The sequence below is a fragment of the Limulus polyphemus genome, unplaced genomic scaffold, assembly GCF_000517525.1.
Source record: "Limulus polyphemus unplaced genomic scaffold, Limulus_polyphemus-2.1.2 Scaffold985, whole genome shotgun sequence".
Taxonomy (NCBI): Eukaryota; Metazoa; Arthropoda; class Merostomata; order Xiphosura; family Limulidae; genus Limulus; species Limulus polyphemus.
Window position 1 is genome coordinate 161,456 of NW_013666595.1, and position 24,036 is coordinate 185,491.

The window sequence follows — 24,036 nt, forward strand, 5'->3', positions numbered from 1 at the left end:
GATATATATATATATATATATATATATATATATCTCAAGAGATAGCTTTGACATTCCTATGTGTGATACAAGACTGCTGTGATTACCAAGGGTTTAACATCTTAACTTTTAGCCTTAATTGCACATCTTATTAGATTAGTGGATAACCTATATTTGTGTGCATGTTTGCATGTTTCTGATGGTTCTGACATTTCTACAACATAGACTTGCTGATATTCAACACTGATTAAAAATTAGAAAACACTGCCCAGAGTATATCCTAATTTATAAAATGAATGAAGATTTGGCTAAGGCCAGTTCACCATTTACAATAACTACCATTATAATATATATTGTAAGTCATGTATACATAAACTTAAAGATAACTGCTGGCATAAACATTTTTTTTTTAGTTTTTAAATTTAAATTTTTAAATCTGTTTTTTGAGCTAAAACTTATAGATACGTTATAGATGGTTCATATGTAAGTTTATGTTTCTGGGCATAGCTTGGTGGTTAGCATGTTGGTATACAGATTGTAGGGTCCAAGGTTTAAGATGTTATGCTGCTGAACATAGTCCATTGTGTGTACATTATAATAATGATAGTCAAAACCTTAGTTTTTTTCAAAGAGCCAGTCAAAGCCCTTGTTGATAATTCAAAAATAATTGTCTCTGACTTTGCCATTTAGCTAATGTGTGTTTAAGATGCTGTTCAGACCAAATATTCCAGTCCCAATATTTCCAATATAACTTAAGAAAACCTATAAAAGTTTTTACAAAACATCACTGTTTATTTATGTTTTATTTCATTTATTTTATCTTAATTTAACTTTTAATTTAATTAATATTTTATGCAGTGATTAAAACATGTGTAAAACTTTTGAGTAATATACTGTTGTTAAACTGTACATATTGTTACAACAGTGGAAGTCACGTGATGCTAGTAACATGTCATGAGATTCTCGAAGGATCTTGACTTTTCCTGGCAACTCTAGTCTTTTCTAGGCACTCTCTATCTTAGTATATAAGTCTGGTAAATAAAGTGGAGAGATAATTGCAGATAGACAGATATTGGGACAGATAATTGAGTCAAGCGAGCGGTAGTGACCGTAAGTAAAGTGCGTGAATCGTTGTGAATTATTGTGTGCGTTTAAGTTAAAGCGACTGTGGAAATTCTGTGTATTGCAAAGTTGTATTGAGAAAGAATAAACTAGTTTTGATTAAGAAAGGACTTGTATCACTGAAGGTTCTCAGAAAGAATTTCTACGGGAAATTAACAAACGACCAGAGACGTAACAATATGTTGTTAAATGTGTTTACTATAGCACATAGTTTATAGTTTAAACTTTGAATAATCTACTGTTAATTTTGAGGGAGGACAGTAGCCCACGATATTAACTATAATAATAAATACTTTTTTACCATCAATATTGAATTACTGTTTTTTGTATTTATTTTTATTGCTTAATCAGATTCTGTCAAGTGTGTAACTGTAACAGCTTCTTAACTCTGTATTTGGACTCTGTAATTTTGATTGATCTTTTAACTGCCATGTAACCATAAAATTATACTTTCTCTAGCTTTTAAAGCAGTAAGTGTATCTTCATGAAATTGGGCAAGCTTTTACTAAATCTTATGAGTCTTTTCTACTAAAAATATCATATTAGTTTTCTCTGTCATCTTATGAAGTCAGAGTCTAACTCAGATGTGTGCTTTTTTTTATCAGTTATTGGAGGATAGTGGTGAACAATGTATTAGAGATTGTGTTATTTTTCTTGGAAACACCCATCTCCTCTCTTTCTTCTTCTCATCTCTTTTCTTTATCTGGAAATCAGTTTCATATGGATCTCCTGGATAAGGGGCAATTGTGGAGGTAATCAATCTCAATCTGAGGCTTTATTTGCAAATTGGGAACCAACACTTGATCTTGTTCCTCTAAGTTTGTTTTTATCATCCATTTTTCAGAAAGGAGACTTTCCATCAGTTATATGCTCACATGAGGAAGACCTAATGAAGGCTAAGTTGGATATTGGGATGCCTGTTTTCTTATCCCCATTCAAATGCCTTACTATTGTTATTTCCATTTTGTCTACAAAAACCACAGTTATACAGTTTCAGGCTCTTCACTTTGGTTATGGATTTGTATCCTTCTGTTTTCTTGATGGTTTTCCAAGCAAATATTTTTTTTTCAACAACAGGTGATAAGTTTCTGTTATGGATTTGTAACCTTCTGTTTTCTTGATGGTTTTCCAAGCAAATATTTTTTTTTTTCAACAACAGGTGATAGGTTTCTACCATACTTGGATGATTGGTTGATATTCAAGGTTTTACCTTGGTTTAATCTTTAGTAGAGGATTGCCAATTTACATTGTGTCCAATGGGACTTAGCATTTCAGTGAATGATTTCTAAGGACAGACTTTCTGATTTTGTGTTTTTATTACCATAGCTTCAGATAGTCTTGAGATGGGGATTGAACTGAAGCAACATTTCTCATAGAGTTCCTTTAGAACTCCTGAACCCAGATTTTTGTTAAAGATGCACCAGCCAAAGCAGAGGAAGGCTTTTCTTGAGAATTGGGTATTTCACTGTGTTTATCTTCAGTAGAGCTTAAGAATTACGTATATGGTCTGAAATGTTGCAGTTTGGAACTTTTACATAGGCTTTCTGGAAATTTTGTGGAACTCTGTCATTATGGTTCACTTGGACAACAAAAGAATTATCTAATAAATTATTAAATAAATTTATTAAATTAATAAATAAATTATTTAATAGTTTCTATGCATGGAAATCATTTCCCAATCCTTAGGATGGACACTTGCTTCATTACTTTATATCTTTGAAACGTGCCAAGAGTAGCAAACCTCCTGGAAGATGAACTTTTATGGTCAGTGAAAGTTTTACAAGAGTGTAGTATTTTCAGTTTTTTTACCTTCCAACATCTTTGTCAGTTTGTTCCTTATCTGATGATAAATGCCTTTGTGTTATCTCTTGGAAATATATGTTATTGTTTTTACCCCTTCCCATTGGCCATCTGTTCTAGTATTTTCATGGAGCAATATCACCTACTTCCCACCATTTTTATGGTTGGGATATTGCTTTAATTTTGCAGGCTTTCAGTTGCTTATTACATGAAGTTTATTTCTTAAAAGACATCCTTTTTTCAAGCTTTGCTCATTATAAATCTGATATATATGCTATTAATGTTAACTACATGGCATAAACCTTGTATTCACATGAATATTTATACTTATACATTTGTTAGAAGCTATTTACAAAAACCTGTATTTATTTTGAAATTCCAGGATGGCTTCTCTCCAAAGTTTACAAGTTGGATATAATGGCTCTTGTCTTGGTCTTATTTTGTGTCCAGAAAGGCAGTGAACTGCTACATTGCTTGTACAAAATCCTTGCAAATATTCCTTAGTAAATTGTTCATGCCTGAAGCACAAAGAAGAGTTGTTATCTCCTCTTATGATGTAGCTGAAACTGCTCATCTTTTTTATATATATCTACCTCAGCTTGGATTTCTGACCAGACTTCTATGCTTTTTCCAATCCTGCTTTCATTTTCTGTCTGAGGATTCTAGGTTAAGGTTATAATAGAAATACAGTATTGTATTTGAAATTAACATTTTAGGAGTAAAATATAATGAAAAGTAGTGCATGTCTTTGCTATAATGGTATCTACTCTGTCCCCTGAACTAATGGATTAGGGAAAAGAACTTGCCTCATGAGGTTGTGTGAATACAAGGTAAATGCCATGTAAATGCATTATTATGTTACAGGAGGAGATATAACTACAGATTCTGTAAACAGAGGATGTGAGACATGTGGTAACACATTAGTGTTCTTCATAGGATTTCATAACTATGGGCAAAGGTTAAATACATTTGGGTGTCAAATTCTGAGGGTGAAACTTTGAAACAAGTTTATGTGATCATTATGTAATAACTACAAGTAAGCGTATGCATCCTTTATTCTGTGTATATGGCAGAGATTGGAACTGAAATTATTAATGTGAAAAAAATTGAGAAAAAGAAACAAAATTTATTTATGTTTTGTAACAAAAACGATATACAAGATTTTGTTTATCGGGTAATAATGTTTTTTTTAAAGCAATCTTTACAGAGCTATATTCAAAATTTAATTAAAAGTATCAACAATAGATGTCAATAAACTTGGCATCATAATGTATTTATAATTTAAATTGTAATATTATATAAGTTTTAATTTCTTAATATAAAAAAGGAAGTGTTTAAATATATTCTCAATCTTCATTTGTGTGTGTCATATAATGGCTCCTTGCTTGGAATTTCCTTTTTAGTGTTTCAAATGTCCACCAATTAGAGACACCAACTATAGCTACTGATAAGCTAGCATTTAAAAAAAGAACCTCCCACCTTTTTTTTTTGAGATATTAATACATTTGTTACACTCACCACAGAAGCTCCTCCCAGATGTTTATGCTTTTGAAATTACTTATTTATTCAGACTTACTTGTTAATGGTACATGTTTATAAAAAATAGAAATGCCATTTTGTGAACTGTGTAATAGTGAAGTCTTTATTTTAATTTATGTTGGTAAAATATGCCATTTCTCATGTAGATTTTATTGAGGATGGTTTGTAAGTAAAGAAATTTGTTTAACCTATTTATAAATTAGTTAGAAAACCAGATAAATTGTAGTAGTTTTGAAGTATTCTATTTTACTTTTTGAGTTATTGTTTGTGTTTTAAAATGCATATTTGAAAGCTCTATGAATTATTCTTTGGACAAGCAACATAGTTAGAAAATACAAATCTTATGAAAGCAGGTCATTCAAGTACAAATGGCCTCAACAAGTAAGTACTAAATTTCTTCTTTTTTGATGTGTTGTTGTAACATTATTCTTTCATTGACAGGTTGTTCTAAATTATTCGATGAAAGAAATTCAGTGTTCAGTCTACATGACAAGAAAAAATTACTTTATTACCTCCTTTAATGCTTCTACAAGCTTGAAAACTTGTACACTGTTGTAACTTGTTAGAGGCCTAAGTTATAAATGATTTTCATACCACTCTAACAATACTAAGGCTAACAAAAACTCAACTTACTTGTACAAGTAATTCAATAAGCAAGAGAGTAAACACAGATCCAAAACTTTATGAAAACACACTGACCGATTCAACTCTATCATGAAATAACTCTACACACATTTCACTTCTATTTCATATTTATAATCTATCTTCAAGTGTATGAGAAAAATTTGAGGTCAGCTTAGAATTTTCTATGTCCACTTAACATTAGCATTAAGACTTGCAGCTCTCTCTAGCTAACAAACAAATTTAATGTTAAAATATAGCTCACTACAGTATGTTTTTAGCTGTTGCTTGGTAGTTCATAGAATGGCTCTGAGTTTTTCAAGTACAAACTTTTAGTTCATAGTTCCATCATTTCTTGACCAATTTGATATCTAATTACAGTTTTGGACTCAGGAGGTCAAATCATTTTGATTGATATATTTGACCATGCCTAAAGTCTCATAGCTTAATTTACTCTAATCCTGCCTAATGAAATTACAATTTGAGGGTAGGCTGGTAGAGATTCTGAAGAGTAATATAATTGAATCAGGTATACCTGTGCCCCACATTTGGTATTGCTGACACACAAAAATATAGCTAATGTAAAGGAAAAAAAGGTCTCATAGATTAATTTACCTTAATCCCACCTAAAATAATTTCAAGTGCCTCAGCTATTGAGGATTCCCTCTTGTTTGTTTATTACTATATATTTTTTAAAAAGTAACTAAAATGTAAAAATTAAAACTTAATAGGTTAGATTAGAAAACTTAAATGAAAAAAATCAAATATAATTTCTCTTCAGGGTATGCATGTGAGCTGTTAGTGTTTTATATAATTTGATATCTTGTTTACCATAACTTGACCTTTGTTTTTTTTGTGTACAATTTGTTTAAATTAAATAGTTAATTGATGCCCAGGAAATACTAGAGCAGTGGAGAATAAGTTCAATGAGGAGTGTTGATACTGTAGATCGACACTTAATGCAAACACTATTTTTTTGTTTTGGATTCGCAACTTGTACATACTAATTCTAAGGTGGACAAAAAGTGATTAGTAACTTGGCTTGAGATTTACATGTTTAATTTTAAAATGTGGGTCAGAAACTCATGTTTGATGGGAAGTTTTTCTTTGTGTTTCTAAATTATAAACTAGAACTGGGGTAAAAGCAACTGTATTGGAAAAAAGAATAAAGCAGTGAAGGAGATTTGTGTAATTTTCATTAAAGGGTGCAACATAGGTATTGTTTCTTTAACCAGGAATGAAAGTGTATTTATTGATCCAGATGGACAATGTTGTACTGTTTTCCTTTTTGTGCAATTTTATTCAAGAAAATATAGACCTATGAACACCAGTACAATTCCACTTGACTAGAAAAAATTAAACCAGTAATAACCAGTACTTTATTTCTTTCAAACTGGAACAGAATTAAATAAGGCATTTGGACTTTTTGAAACAAGAGTAAACAAGTTTAGTTTTGTTCAGAGCTGAATCAGAAAGAAAAAAAACAACCAGTTTGATTTACAGGAATAAGACTGATTGTTGATTTCTCATGATTGACCACCTTACAAACAAGCTACTTGATAATACAGTTAAAGCTGTTTTTCTTTTAATTGCATGGTGTGTAGGTGTGAAGGCTGGACTAATCAGATATGACCAATTAACAAGTCACATGCTTCGAACTGGTGTTTTTAGAATGATAGGTTTCTTTTTTGTGAGTGTAAAACACTTAAAAACACCAGTTCGATTTTCAATACCTCACTAGTATAAAGGCTTGGTTTGGTCTGATATTTCATTGGTTGTAGTGTCCAGGGTCACTGATGAGGAGTGGAATTCTCTGAAACTAGTCTGGCTCACAGACACACACTCCAATGAAAGAATAGACCATTCCAAGCTTTTACATGTTGTTAAACAAATGTTTAAACAACTCTACTTATTCAATTAAGTTGCATGTTTAACAACTCACTCACAAATATGCAAACTAATGTGATACCACTCTCTCATTTCTTTGATAGTTGTGTGACTGTTTCTGCACATACAGTTCTGCTATTGTTTATAAGAGTAATATTAATTTAGTTTTTACTTTCTTCATATGTATGAATCAAAATTTCAGTGAATGAATGTATCTGCTTGATGCAGTTTTTGTGCTTGAACTCTAAAATCCGTGCATAGAATACTTGGCATTTCGGATTACTGTGAACCTTGCCCATGTAATGATTTCATAAGTTTTGCTCACGTTTACAAATTATAAATGTTGACAATAAATAAGAGAATAGAGAAGAAGAATGAAAAAGGTTTTATTCTTAATACAAAAAGAGGTATTTTAGTAAAGGTATCTCATTGAATTATATTTTACTGCTAAATTTATAAGTTGTCTTAACCATTACTATATGTGACAGCTTTGTAGTGGAACAATTGTAATGAGTGTGTGGATTGTAATTAAATGAATTTTTGTCCATGTTCATTGTTTTATATTTCATTTTATGTAATTACAAATAACACTTAAAAGAAAAATGAGTAAGATAAGTAAATATATGCAAATATTAAAAAGTATTAATCATAATATGGTAGAAACATCATTTAATACATTACAATATCAATCTTCTCATGGTCATTTGCTCCTGGTGGCTCAGTAGTAAGTCAGTGGGCTATAATGCTACACATTGGGTTTCAATATTTGCAATGGGCAGAGCAAAGATAGCCCATTGTGTAGCTTTGTACTTTACAACAAAACATCATGGTCCTTTGTAAGGTAGATATTGATAAGTATTTTCTTTAAAAATGGTATCACTTAAAATAAGAAATGTGGATTATCAGGTTATGTGGTGTTAAATAACACAAATAGTACATACTTGTATTGACTGATTTTCATGTTGTTTGTGTAAAAGTATTTTACATATGTAATTTTACAATAAACGTGTACTTTACACATTGATGTATTCCAGCTATACAGCCATCTCCAGTGCAAACACTGGTTCAGCTTGGTTATTATGCTTTTGTTTTTATTACATAATATTTATTCTGAAATGGTACATTACCTCTTCACATGTATTAGCTTTTCTTGATTTTGTGCTGCATAATGTTTTTGCTTGCCACTAGCCTTCAGGCTCCCACCTAAACTTATATGTTCCCATGTGCTGTTGCTTTACTGTAGTATTCAAATGAACATGGAAAACTCTCCACTAATATAATGCAACACACCCTTCTAGTGCATCTGATTCCCTGTATACTGATTGCTTCATCATCACTTTTCGATTTTGCACTAGTGTGTAATGACATTTTTTTTCACACTTGAACTTTTCAGATATAAGCATTTTTTATGGAAATATCTACAAAGACATTCCCTGTTTTGTAAGAATTTATTGTTGGATTTTCGCTTTCCAACATTTTCTGCACCTGCAGATTTTGTGGCCTTTTATTTCCACATTATTATTTCATGAGTGTCAGTAACTTCCACTTTTTTCTTCTATGAGACAACAAGATATTGTTCACGCTAATCTAACAACTATGTTGGGATCAAGTTTGTTTGGTGGGAGAAGTAATGGCTTTTATGTGGCAGGTGATGGAGTCTTTCAATGTGGCCTGGGCATTATTTTGTACCTGACATACCTCAAACTATGTTCCTCGCTCATGACAGAAAGGATTTTGCCTAATCTTATACCCATGCTTTCTTGCATCTTCCTAAGCCTTTTTGGTAATTTTGGGACTGGGCTTCTCAGATATGTTTCTTTCCTTCTTTTTGTAATTTGTTCCCTCTGTTTTCCTTTTATGTGTTTTACTTCCTATCCAGATATGTAAGTCCATAGTCATTAACCTTTACCACTACTTTGGTATATGCCTGCCTCATCCTTCTTCCTTTGTTACCTCATATGACTAGGCATGACTTAGTACTGCATTGCCCTTCTTCAATTCCTAAGCATTTGGAGTATTTTCTTCAGACTAGGGTGTCAGATCATCTCTTTTTTTTTTTTGGCTTATGTTGTCCTACCTTTGTTTTACACTATCTACTCTTTTACCTTATATTTTCCTACATTCACCTTCTTTTTGTGGTAATCAACCATTAATCTGAGGGGTTTTCAGCAGATGGTCGTTCACTTATCTACTTTACAGTGGCATGTTAATCTTTCTTGTCCTTATCACTTCTTATTTAGTTGATAAGTTGGTATAGTTTGTTGGAGTGTGATGCCCTTGTCATTCAAGTGCTTTTGCATCCATTTTCTCTCGTATTTCTTTGTCTGGTTCCTTTTATTTACTTGTGTGACTTTACTGAATGCTTGTTTCTCTGGAGTCATATGTTGGAACTGCATTCCAATGTTCTCCCTTATCCTCACTGGTTTACCATCTCTCCATCCTTCTACTGCAGAACAGATGAAAAAATTCCCAATACTGCCTGGTTTTGAACTATAGATGATCCACTGAGTACAGTTCACCCTTTTGGCTGGCTTTCCCCCATTCTACTACTGCCTAGATGTCAGTTCCTAGGCAGTCTGTTGTTGGATAGGAGCAGGACCATCCAACATAAGTCCTCATTTTTGTAGTTGGTTAATACCCTTCTCCTACCCTGGACCAGACAAAAAATACCCAACATTACCTGGTTTTTTAGACCTGAGTTGACCCATCATATATGCTTTCCCCAATCTTGGTGGAACTGGTGTTGGATGTGTAAAGTGTCAGTACATGTGAGCACTAATTGTGATTGTGGAACAGAAGTTACTTTTTCCTTCTGCTTTCTGGTATGAGGGTGAAGATGGTTGGAACCCTCATCTTACTGCAAACCTGATGAAAGGTACCTGATACCCACTGATTTGGACTGGAGTTGACCTGGCACATACAGTCTGATGCATCCTAATCACACTACATCATATAGCATGTCTATTATTCATTCTGTAATGTTGGATGGTGCTTGTTTTCTGCCTGACTTAGTGACATTTATCTTCACTATGGGCGAAGAATATGGGTGCAGTCTCCCAGGGTGTACCCTTATACTTTTCCTGGTATAGGGTGTCACATTCCATGGGTTCTCTAGTGTCTCTCAACAGTTCGGGGGGGGGGATCTCTCTCAATTGAGGCTGTCCATGATCTGATTCGTTGTTAGATGAAGAGATATATTCGGTTCGATGTGTCTCTCTGGGAGTTCTGAGGCTCTTTTGCTGATGATCCAGGACATGCTGGATAGAATTTGAACTCACTTTTTCTGGCACCTTCATCTACTAGGTTGGCTTCTCACAAGGCCAATTTGGATCAGCCAACTCATGCTCCCCTTCGTCAGTTAGTGAGTCATGTTTGTGAGGCTTTCCCCAGTTGCCTTTGAATCTACTCCTTCCTTGATAGTGGAAAGGTTTTTCATCCTTTCCCTGATTTTGCTATTCATGCTGGAAGGTTTACCACTCAGTTACATGAAGGGATAGCTGTGCCTTGCCCCCACCTTTGTCAGAACAGCATGCTTTGGCTTACCACTGCCAGGAGGATGTGTATTTAGATTCCAAAAGACTTGATCCACTTTTGGACATGTGGAGTTCCAGCCTGTGACCACCTTGAACAGATCAGAATTTTCTTGGATTTGTTTGACCCTCACTACTGTTCTGAGATATTTGTCTTCCCTCCAAATTTTATCAGAAGCCTCTCAGCATTCCCCACGTCAACTTAATGACGAATTGGGTCCTATGCTGGCTTCTACCTTGATAAGATTGTCAGCTTCTGCTCTTTCTTTGTTTTCCTGGCTTATATGTTGTTGGGACTTATTGGATAGAGAAGCCTTGTTGGAGGGAGTTTGTCTACCTGCTGCCACTTTCCGTGAGTTTTCCTTTTCTTCATCCCTTGATGTTTACGAGCATTCTAGAGGCATTGGAATCATGGATTAATGCTGCCCATTTGTATTATTCCATGTTGTTGTTGGCCTCTCAACTTTCTTTGGCTCTTGCTGGAAGTCAGGGTGCAACTGCTCGTCGTGTGTCCCAACCCTCGACTCCAGTTCCTTGATCGATTGGTACCCAGAATACATTCTGTTCTTATCCTAGAGGCTTCTCTACTCAGGAAGACTGTTGTCAATGGCATCAGTGACTACCTTATGACAGTGGTTACATTTTCTGGACATCTGAAATTCCTTCACCACAAATCCATGGATACTCCAGGTTCTGGCATCGGGGTTGGTCATTTAGTTCACATCTCTACCACCATTATCCTCCCAACCTGTGGTATTTCCACCCCCAACATACCCGTGCAGTGTGGATCTTCATTCCAGGGCTATAAAAGAGTTGTTGGTCAAGGGGACTGTTGAGAGAGTCGATCCCATTCTTCTGGAATTTTATTCCCATTTATTTGTTGAGCCAAAGAAGAAAGGAGTTTGGTGTCTGATCATCAATCTTTCTCATCTCAACCAATCCTTAGATTTTCCCAGGTTGATGATGGAGTCTTTCTCAACATACATTGGCATTTTCCCCCAGGTCTGTGAATGACCAAGTTTGATGTTGCTGATTCCTATTTTCACATTCCCATAGTGAAATCATCCTGCTGCTATCTGTGCATTAGGGTCAGGTTTTGCAGTTCAGGGCTCTGCCATTTGTCCTAACATATGCACCATATGTCTTCTGCAGAGTCATATGAGCTTTTTCTCATCACCTTCATTCTTTGGGCATGTGCACACACCATTATGTTGATGACTGGTTACTTCTAGCAGCAACTCATCAGTTAATGAAATTACACATCCAGATTTTCTTTTCAGAAGGCACCAAAGATGGCTTTCTTATCATTCTCTTGCTGACTCAATACATTGTCCATCCAGGTGTCTCTTTCAAGATATTTAAATTGGGCTCAGCTGACTCCCATCTGGCTCTTACATCTACTTTTCCTACTGAGAGAATGGTTCTCTCCCTTTTGGGGATGTGGGCATCCCTCAAATCTCTAATTCCTTTGGGACAAGCAAACATGCGATCCCTTCAATCATCGCTGCACGATCAATCAGTCATCATCCAGTCAGAAGAATCATCTTAGATCTTGAGAGGTGGTTGAATCGGAACAGCACTACAATAGGTGTTCCTATACTGCTCCCTCATCCCGAGAGTCATCTCTTCACAGATGCTTCACTTCAGGGATGGGATACTTATGTTAATGGTCAGGAATTCCAGAGTATATGGACAGACGATCAATCTTCTTTCCATTTCAGTATTTTAGAACTTCTTGCTGTCCAATAGGCAATGGTTCAAGGTCTAGCTTTATTGAAGGGAAAAATCATTCAGACAATTCCATGGTGGTATCTGACATTTACTGTCAAGGAGGCATGCATTCTTGGGACCTTTTCTTTTGAACTTTAAATCTTCTCTACTGGGCTCACTCCTATAATATCAACCTTCTAGCTTGCCATGTTTTGGAGGTGATTAATTTAGAAGAAGATCCTCTGTTTCAGCCAACCAAATTGTCCCGACTGAATAGATGCTATATCGTGAGGTTTTCCAATGGCCTTACTGTCAGTTTGGAACTCCAACAATTGATGCATTCACCACACATTGAAACTCTCAACTACAAGCATTTTGGTCCCCAGTACCTCATCCTTGGGCCTTGGCAATAGATGCCTTTAGTCAAGACTAGACAAGATTGCACCTCTGAGCCTTCTCCCTGGTTCATCTGTTGCCCAAAGTTCAGGGTCTGGTTCAGTCCACTCCTTTTTGAGTGTTGTTGGTAGCCCCGGGTTGGCTGGCCCAACTATGGTTTCATCTTCTTCAGTATCTTCAAGAGTGTCCACTGCTGCCACTTCCTCTTTAGCCATCTCTGTTGAGGCAACCTTGATCTGACATTCTACACCTTGACATTCTGAAGTTGAAACTTCATGCATGGAAATTATGTGATCCTTCGGGGTTTAACTTCTAAGGTTACCTTGTATTGTCTCAATGTCTCTATAGTCCCACAATAGCCATTTATCAATGGAAATGGCATACTTATCGCCAATGGTGTTTCACGAGGAAATTAAACTCAATTCACCCAAATGTGCCCACCATATCACATTTTTTGACCTGACATTTTGACAAAGATCTCTCTCTCCATCTACTGTCACCTTATATAAGGCGGCCTTATTAACTACTTTTGTTATTCTTAATATTGGAAAGTATTTGAGTCCATAGTACTATCTGGCCTTCTCAAATCATTTCATGTCCTTGATCTGAAAAGGCATTTTCAATTACCTAACTTCTTTTGCGGTGCTAGAAATCAACTTTTTATTCATTGATTTATCTCTGATTACCTTGACGAGTTGGCTTCACAAATTGATCCATATTGCTTATTCTGGACTATCTTTACAGACGAGAAAACTTCTGCGAGTCACATCTCATTAGGTTCTTCATATTTCTATATCTTTAGTTGATCACCAGAGAACATCCTGTGGGCTGGTATGTGGACTTCTCCCAATATTTTTCTCTCACATCATTTATGCAATCTGGCAGTTTTTCTTCTGAGGGTTTTTGCCTACCTCTGTGGCCATTTTAACCACATCTGATAGGTTATAAGGAATGGTGAGTATTTTTTTTATTTCTCTTGTCTCTTTACTCGTAATACCAGTTCAGATTTGATGCATGGCTATCCGGCTGGGGGTGTGGATGGTCCTTCTTTTTTATCACTATTGGTTCAGTACCATTGTTCATGGAAGGAGGTCCACTATCTTCTCGTAATTCCAAACACAGAGTGGCTCCATCATGGATCCTTGGTTAAGTACAGTCGTTCCACATTCTCCCCATAATTTTGGGGGCAAGTGGAATGCTCCTTGCCCACTCATTTGGACAGTGGGGATGTAGGTTCATAATTCCAGACCAGATGAGTTCCTTTCTTTTGGTTGAGTATGGCATATCTGATTCCTCATTCCAAGCCTGATGTGTGGCCTTCTGGGCTTCTTCAGGTTGAGGAGAAGGTTGGGGAGTGAGGATGTAGGTTCATAATTCCAGACCAGATGAGTTCTGTTCCTTTGGTTGAGTACAGCATTTGTGATCCTGTCATTCTTATCCTGGGATGTTGCCTTTCAGGGTTTTTCTGGTTGAGGAGAAGGTTTGTAATTCCAATGATTTGGAACACATCACTCTGTGGCTACAGGTTGGAATTCAATCAATGGTATATATATATATGTGTGTGTGTAATGTTGGGATCCATTTGCCATAGCCATCAAATTGAGATATAGGGACCAAAACCCATTAATTCCAATCCCAAGTAGTCTAGTTGGCTGTCTAGTTGGTTCCGGCCTATAGTGGTGATCATTCATGTACAATTCCACCCTTGATACCTGCTTTGGATGTAGTGCAGTTCCTCCACTTTGCTACCTATCTTATTGTGGTACACACATGATCTATACAAACTGTTCTGGATGTAGTATGGTTCCCCCACTTTGGTACCTATATTATCTTGGTACACCTGTGATCTGTGCAGACACTTTCTGTATGGATAATTCCCTCACCGGCCCTTCTACCTTCTCAGTGTGGGATTCTAGCTATAAGTTAACATTTTCTTAAATTTAAAATTTATTTTCAATAATACATACCTCTGCTGACACTCTCTCACTAAGAGCCGGTGTTAGTGACTGGGATGGTGTCAGTCTCGAAAAAGTGATAACAATATCTGAATGAGGTGCTTATATACTGTACCAGGATAGAGTGCGTATTCACGTAGGTGGAGAGTATCATGAGACAAATATTGCCAAGGGCATTTGAATAGGGTATAAAAGACTGGAGAAGATGAGAAAAAATCATACCAATGCTTAGATGGGCAAAGAAGAAACCCTGGAGGTCGAGTAATAACTGTAAGTGTCAGCAGAGGTAAGTAATATTGGAAATACTTTTTCAATTTAGGAAAATGTTAAATTCTGGTGCATCTATTCTTGCCTAATCTGGAAATGATGACTGAATAATTATTATAGAGGAGTCAGCTGTGCTAGGAGGGTGTGTCACACTCCTGTTAGTAAAAGGTTGTTGCTTGTTCATTTGTATGCTATAGTGCAGCAGTAACATGTTGGAAACATGTGAGTATAGGTGGGAGCCTCAAGGCTAGTGGTGAGTAAAAAATTTAGCATATAGAGGGCAACAGAAAATCAGGAAAAGCTAATACACTAGTCGAGGTATTTAAGTATCAGAAATACTTTTTCAATGTTGGAAAATGTTAACATTTTTAAGAGCAGTGTAAAACATATTATAGAGATACTATATTGTTTTTTATGTTTTCTTTTTTAATCCATGCATGGTATTTTTCTTTGTTCAAAATTATCTTGTTGGTTTCTTTTCAGCATGATTGAGCCCTGTACAAGGTTAGAAGGCTTTTATGTTGGTTTCTTCCTAGAAAAATACAGAGTAATAATTTGTATCTTATTAAAGTTCTTTGTTAGTTTTTACTACTCTTTACAGTTGTGTGTAGTTATTTAGAACTGTATATATAAGACTGTAGTAGAATAGTTAGGTACAGTTAGTCCTCTTTATGTAATTCCATGACTAAAAAAATGCATAATGTCTTTTTGTTAAAAATGTTAGAAAATGGCTAATTACTCATATGTAAACATTATGTTTAAGATAATTGGATGTAACTTACTGGTTTAGCTTCTTTTAGCAAAGTATGTCTGTATGCTACATGCCTACAAGTTTAGTTTTTTCATATTCATACACCCTTTGAAACTGTGCTGTTACCTAATGCTTCTATATGTATTAGTATTTTGTATGGAATACTTATAATTTTAAAAGATCGTGCTTATATTGTTATAAACTGGGTTTTAATGGTTTGTGTGTGTGTGTGTGTGTGTAAATTAGGTGTTGATTGGTAAATATTTTTCAGAGTTTTTTAAATGATTATTTATTTTGTGAAATACACTTGTAATTCTTTAGTTATTCTATTGAACAAAACTTGTACTAAATTGTGTGCTTTGGCATTCTTTCTATACATTGAACCTAAAATTTACTACACTAAATTATTTTCCTTACTGTCAATATCCTAACTTTTATTGGCCATCAAATAATGATTCTAAAGTTCTGTTATTATTGTTTTGGATACTCAGCTTTCAGGCTCCATTTTTACTTGTCATTTTGACTTGTTCACAATATATTGAAAAATAATACATACAGTTGTCTCTTGATTAATTTTTTTTTACTACACTGTAATTAACTTTTATGGGCATGGTTTTAGATTTGCCTTCACATTTTTTGATATAACAAAAATTTCAAAAGTCATAAAAAAATTTTGCCCCCCAGAGATCACCAGTAACTGACATAGCTTTTCCCTCCTCCTGTCACCTTGACAAGCAAAGCAACAACTGCTTCTTGGCGAGTACAGTACTTTACATTTTTGTATTTTATTAATAAAAATCTCTTTTTATTTCAGGTTTTTGTTTGTGTTAATTGTAACAGTTTTTTTGTATGTCATAGTGGAAGAATGTGTTGTGTTGGTGTGGAACCAAAACTTTGGGTTCGGGAATGCATCTCCTATTTTTTACCTCTCAACTAATGGGAAAAGCATTTTCAATTTATGTTTTTTAATCATACATTATGTTCTCCAAGAATGTATCCCATTCATAAATCGAAGGAAACCTGTATAATTTCCTATAATTGCCAGCATTAGTGATATCAACAGTGTTAAACAATGACCTATATAATATATATCAGAAATAAAGAAGTGACATTTATATTTTATAGAAGATATTATATATTTGATGTCATTCTTAGCCACTTATTAATGAACTTATGAATTATCTTAACCAGTGGTGGTTCACTAGAGGAGGAAGAAGAGGCTGTGCCTCATTGAAGATTTTAACAAAAAAAAACATTTCTTATTTTTCATATGAATACCTATATTATATTTGTTTTGTGAATAATATTCTTGAAAAACTGCATGTTTTGTAGCAAAATGCTCATACATCTTTTTGCCCCACTCTTTGCTGTTTACTGAGGTAACACCTTGTGGTGTGAAGCAGAGTGTACCTTTCATCTTTTTTTTTTTTATGTGTAAAATTTCTCTTTGGTGGGACAGAAACATCTGAGTCTTCTTATTGAGTCTAACTAGGATTTTGAGGCCAACTGCACAGCCAACTGAACAAATTAGAATTTAGGTCTTGAAAACAACCAGTGAATATCATTATAAGAAAAGTTAGCAACCACAAAGAACATGCAAGGTCACAGTGATCAAGGACTGATATAAATTTAATGGTTCTGAGATTATTCAGTGTTTTTAAGGATATAAAGAATTAAAATTGAGTTGCATTAAAATATTTGCTTTGACTTGGTTAAAACGCGCAATGATTTATCTTGATTAAGAGGTTATTTTAGAGTTTTACAATTCAAACAATAGTTGAGCGTTGTATGGCATGATGGTGTCACCAATGTGTTTACAGCTATGGAAGACTGCTGATTGGAACTAACTTATAAGTTGAAATGCCTAAAGTAAGTACATGTTTTACTGTTCTCTATATTTTGATGAAGCGTTAACATATTGCCAGCTTCCTCTTCAGTTCCAACTGTGAGCTGCTACTGATCTTGACAGTTTGGTATATTTGTTTCTGAAGATTTATGTATTATTTTACAAGATACTGACATGAGTGGAAATGTATTTTAGCTTCTCTTTTTTCAATATAGATCTGTTAGATGTGATTAGATCTCAGTATTATCTAACACAGCGTTTCTCAACCATGGTTCTGTGGAACCCTCAAGCTCTTTGACAGACATCAAGGAGTTCCACAGAGTTTCACGGAATGCAAGCGTTCCACATATTCTAATGCATAAGTGCATGCTAGTCACATAATTACAATCCAACTACATCATATTTCTTTATTAGTAACAACAAAACACTGCAGTGTTTTAAATTAGTGAGCAAGACTAGATACAAACAGGTGCTTGAGTCATGTAAATTTTTATTATTTCAGAGACATCATTAGAAATATGTACTCTGGAATTAATGATATAGTATCGTAGTAACGTTTTTTGTAATGAATGCTGTGAAGTATTCTGTGACACAAATTTGTTACTAGAAGAGTTATGTGGATTTAAAAATGTTGAGAACCACTGATCTAACACATCCCAATTAGATCAAAACCATAACTGACAGTCACATCTAATGAGAAAGCATCAAGACCTCTTCACCACATCATGACTGCTTGATGTGTAAAGAGATATAAAAAGAGAAGAAAAAAATGCTTTTATTAACTATATTGATTTATCTAAATATAAGAAAACTAAACAGATACAAATTACTCATTCAATTTCTTCTAATCTGGATGAATTTATTGTTATCAGTAACTACTCAAAAGTCACTAAATTAGTCATTTTGACATATTTACAGGTAAAACTCTGGGATAACTGATTAACTTGGTATATCTGTATTTGTACACACACCACTGAATCTCTGTGACAGATAAATTCCATTTTAATAATCATGTTCCCAAAGATTACAGTTTGAAGCTTTGTACTGTCAGTTATAGTTTGTGTTTTTGTGGAATGCTACTGAAGCAATTGTAAAGCGAAACGATGAGTGTTAAAATATAGAAGAGTAACAAATTTTGGTGTTTTAAGGTCATTTAGTGGTCATTTTAAGGTCATTAATGTGTAGTATTAAGATGTCTTTTATGTACCGATATGCAATACAGAAATTAAATAATTCATGTACTGTTTGAATACAAGGTTTTTCCATTGTGTAGAAATTGACTAGTTTGGTAAACAAAGACAGGACACATTTTAGGAATAGGCAGAATAACTTTTGCTCTTTCTTCTCTCACATTTTTCCCCCTTTTTTGTTCCTGAACATTACTGCTTACCTCTGCATCCTTATCAGTGATATCTTTCTTTTTTAAATTCTTTATTCCGTTGAATTTAGTTCTTTTTTTATTATTTTCTATCATTTGATTATTCCAAGCTACTTATTTTGTATACTGTATGGCAAATTCTTGCTAGTGATCCTCTGTGCCTCGATTTTGATTTCACTGACTCTCTTGGAAATGGAAAAACTATAATTTGTCTTGCTACCTGGTATATTAAGAAATTCTGTGTGTCTTGGTACTATTCCTGGCTTCTGCAATGCTTATATGGACCTCATGACTGTAGTGGCTTACCTTTCAGCAGTTTAATGACACTCTTAATTGATTATGCTCTTTCTTCTCCATTTACTTTACACTTTTGCTACATTTTTTGACATTAAATTTTTAATAACTTATGAGAATAACCACTGCTGCTACTTTCTGTCAATGCATCTTCTGGGTAATTTCATCTTGTACAAGTATGGTTCAAAATCTGACTTCCATATCCTGCAGATGCTTAAATGTTTTAAGTTCCTTTTTATCATTTTGATCTCTTGTGTAAGTAGTGGTAAGTGTTATTAAGAAGTTCTTTAATGATGACAGGTATAACACGGGCTTCTTATTCCACAGCAAAATGGATCAAATGAATGGGACATCCTGAAAACATAGGCATGTATAAAATTACATTTATGTGGAGGAGTTGTGGGTACAGACTACAGAATAAGCATTCAAAGAAAGTTAATTAAGATAGCTATTCATGTTTTTCATAACAGAACTAACCATTAACTTTAAGGGAATATGCATGAATGGAAAACTAGAAAGGAGAAAGGAAACTAAAGGCCCACAGAAACAATTAAATGGTCAGACTACAGAGAGATTAATATTTATATACATATACACCAAAAGCATAAATACAATATTGGTGGTGAAAATCAGACAGATATATGAATGTCTTACATGTGAAAATAGGTGTTCATTTTCCTTCTTTATGAAAGTAGAAGCTCATTTGTGTACTGCACTTGTGCTTTATCAGGAGCAAGACTTGGACAGTCAACCCATTATATCTGCCACTTCCAAGTTTATCATTCGTAAGGTTGAAATTAGATAACAGAAGTGTAAACAGCATATCAACAATCAACTAATAAAACCAAAATAACCAAATCAGTAGAAACAAAATAAGCCAGATTAAGTTTGACAAATGAAATGAATATTTTTCATGCTATTCAACAAAATACAGGGTGATAATAAAACAAAATATCTGAGTTCTGCCCCAACAGCTGGTTGAAAGTCTTCTACTGCACAAAATCCATTTTGCTAGAAGTTATGAAAAATTGGCTGACACTTGTGACAAAGGAGTTTCCAACCAAAGAATTTCTGTTGCAGCCTACATGATGGAGAAAAGAATGATAGTGAGAAAAGTAGTTAGAAATGTCATGATGGAGTGTAGCTTTTGCATGACAGGAATTAGAATTTGTCACCACCTAGTAGATTTATATTGTCACTTTAATTATTCACTCAGTGCTTTCAAATATGGTAAGAAATATATTGAAGTGCGAGAGGGTGGGGTTCTGGAACCAGTGAAAAAAGACTAGTACTGGTGAATTCAATGTGAAATTGTCTTGTCTGCTTAGATGTTTATGCTAAACAGTAATTGATATATTGAGGCTCTTTTTGACTGGCTTATTGATGGACAGCAAAACCACTATCAGAGTTTTTTGTGCCCAGGGGTCAGGTACTGCAGTTTAGGGTTTTTACCTTTGGACTAGCATTGACACCACATAGGTTCTGCCAAATTGTATGAGCTTTTACTCATCACCTCTATTTCCTAGCCCTGTGCACACACACCATTCCATTAATGACTGGTTACTGCTGACACCAGATTCTACTTTCACAAACAAACAAATCAGGCTTCATTTTCAGAGCTAGGACATCTATTCTTGCTTCAACTCAATATGTCATCAGTCTCTTTTTTTTTTAATCACATATTTCAGTCAGGCTCATCTGACTTCTATCTGGCTCCAAGCTATGGAACAGGAAGACTGACTCTTACTCACCCCCTCCTTCTCCCACTGCATGGATGATTCTTTCTCTTTTGGGAATGTGGGCATCACTTGAATCCCTCATGCCTTTGAGACAAGTGCACAACTGGTCTTTTAAATGGTCTTCATGCAACCAAGGGATCATAAACATTGATTCACTGTATTCCCCCAGTTTCCTTATTTAGGAGCATTCTTTAATCTTGTGGGGTTGTTAAGTCAGGACACTTCTAAGATATGGGTTCTTTTGCCACAACCTCATCCAGAGATCCATTTCTTCACAAATGCCTCACATCAGGGATAGGGTACATATCTGAACAATCCAGAATTCGATGGTCTTCACACAGACAACGACGCTTCCCTATGAAATGTTTAGTCCTTGATCTTCAAAATGCACTGCTTCATAGTCTGGGCTTATTAAGGGGGAATTGTCAGGCTTCACTCTGACAATTTCATGGTAGTGTCTTGCATTTAGAGATGCTAGACAATGACTTTTTATTCATTGAGATCAATTTCCCAGGATTTATTCCTGGTTACCTTGATGAGGTGGGTACAGAATCAATTCATATCACTTATTCTGGGCTCTCTTTGAAGGCAAGGAATCTTCTGCAAGTAATGTCTAATCAGATTTGTCATACTTCTATGTCCTTAGTGGCCTGGTTGAATTGTCCATTGGAGGACATTGTGCAGGCTGGTATGTAGACCTTCCCAATATTTTTTCTCACATTATTAACATGATCTGGCAGTATCTTCATTTGAGTGTTTTTGACTACTCCCTGCAGCTATCTTAATCACTTCTATTAGGTTATATAGAGGAGTATTTTCATTGCTACACTTGTCTCTACCTTTTATCTAACCAATTATGCACTAGCAACTACTAATTCAATATACTCTGTCTTGGTTGCAACAGGCTCTGCAGAAATAAGGTGTTCCATCAGATCACCTAGAGGGTTACCATGTGGTATTACTATACTATGCTGGACCACCACTCATGGACTATCATGAGTAAAGAGTAAGGAGATCCTGCCCATTCCTGCCAATCATTGGATTGAATAAATCAGAGTTGATTTGCTTTTAAAAATTTAGGAAATTTGGTTCACCTGTTGCACTGTTTCCAGGACACTTCCTCAGGATTCCCCAATGCGCCTTAACCCCAGAGTACTAGTGGAGCTAGGGAGTTCATATCACACCTGGTTTCCAGTCACTGGGGTGGTGGACAGAGGCATTTCCTACACAGTGTTAGAGTGAAGTTCATCTACTCTTGGAGAAGAAAGCAAAATTGGGGGCTCTCCTACCTGGGTTCCTGGATGTTTTTTCCCAGATGTTGGTAGGAGAGGCACTAGCCTATGCAGAAGTCTACTCCTAATACTGGGTAAGATTTGATATCTTGTTGGTTTGAGCATGGCCCTTCTTTTTGATTAATATTGATTCAGTACACTAAGAGATGATGTTAGAGACTGCAGATTGAGTCAGTTTTGAAAAAGTGACAACATTATCTGAATGAGGTGCTTATATACAGTATCATATTAGAGGGTGCATGGACATAGGTGCAGAGTGACATGAGACAATTATAACCAAGGGTAATTAAGTGGGGTATTAAAAATTGAAGCAAAAAAGTAAAAATCAAACCAATACTTAGATGGGCAATTGAAGAAACCTGTGCGGTCGAGTAATATCTGTAGTGTTAAAGTAAGTAAGTATTATTGGAAATACATTTTCAGTGTAAGAAAATGTTAACTTTTCTTTCACTGACTATAATTCTATTTGTGAATTAGTTTAGATTGGAGTCTAAAAAAGTCCAATATCATTCCCCTGCCATCCTAACTTGAGAACAAAGCTCTTCATGCAAACAAAATAAAATGGCATCGTATCACTGTGTTCCGATGTGCAGGATACAACCACTCTCTCTCTTTTCACAGCTTTCCAACAGATGCTAACAGAAGGAAACAGTGGCTCTGTATTTTGTAAGTAATGTCATACTAAATTGCAAGTTTACATCGGCCTTGCCTAATGCTAGTAATAGGGCATGGGCTCTTACAACATAGTCCTAGGCCTATTATCAGGCTATATGAAATTTTAAACAGACATAAGAAATTATAGTGTTAAACAGGTTTTTATATTAAATAATCATAGCTAGTCTATATAGTATCTGCATTTGAAGGTCTAATATTATAGTGAATAAAGCAGAAATTGGCCCATTAACACAGTAGCCTAGACGTATTAGGCTTGTATAAGTTGTAAAACAACATTTACAGGTAACTTTGATAAGACTAAATAATAAACTCATCATTTAAATAATTTTTATAAGCCTGGTAGTTCCCTTTGCTCTCCCCCTGTCCTTCTCTTTCTACTTTTATAGGCCTAGCCACTGCTCCCCCTAGGTCTATATGTCAAAGTAAATACTTACTGTAGCCTATGTTATGTATCGTAGATCATATAGTTAAAATGTGAGGACTGCCTCACATATATCTTTGTGTGTAATATGTAGTTTTAAATTATTTCAGGTCAAGGTTCACACCAGTGTGTGTTCTGCACATTTTAAGCCCAGTGATTATACAAAGACTCTGACTGACATGTCTGGTCGAAGATGCTGTTTCTACTATATTACCCTGGACAATGAATATATCTAGCAGAAAATCCATTATGCCCCAATTCAGTCTAAAAAAAGAGGTGGTAATTAGAAACTAGGTCTGTATTTTTGTTGTTTCCATGATTTTTTAAAGGGTCTGCTTCAAACCTATTAACTCTTCCAACACGGGGTCGGTGGATTTGCCGAGTCATGTGACCTTCTGTACTCGTTTAAAGTTGACATAAATTTAATACTTATAACTCTCTATATATTGGGTATATGTTCACGAAATTTGGCAGTCTTTCAGTTAATATTACAAGTCTTTCACATACAAAAAGTCATATATCTTAGTGAAGTATTTCTAATAAAATAAATAACGTATTGTCCATGAATATATTGAGTATTTGTTTTGAATAGTTCGTGTGCAAAGTAATTTTCATGTTAAAATTAAAAATACTTTTCGTCATCTCAAAAATCTCATATTTCCTTTGTGTAATCCCTAAAACCTCCTAATTGCATTTTAAACTTTTTTCCACTAAATTCTTATAGTTTTTATGTTATTTTCTTTACCCATCTCAAAACGAGATCGGTCAATTCGACCGACCTTGTAACCACCAAAGAAAATCGAAATAAACCTAAATTAACCTTCTTTTCTTTCT

At 34.9% G+C, this 24,036-nt stretch overlaps 1 protein-coding gene across 6 annotated transcripts in view; it reads left to right on the forward strand.

The window, feature by feature from the left end:
* Window positions 1–24,036, forward strand: part of LOC106461555 (TBC1 domain family member 5-like) — a 259,839-nt gene that overhangs the window by 138,688 nt on the left and 97,115 nt on the right. For 5 of the 6 annotated variants that reach the window (XM_013921391.2, XM_022388548.1, XM_022388545.1 and 2 more), the window contains one exon: window positions 15,290–15,310. The exons of the other annotated variant lie outside the window; for it this stretch is intronic. In XM_013921391.2, coding sequence (XP_013776845.1) covers window positions 15,290–15,310 — 21 coding nt within the window. The remainder of the gene's footprint in view (window positions 1–15,289; window positions 15,311–24,036) is intronic. 6 annotated transcript variants of the gene reach the window in all.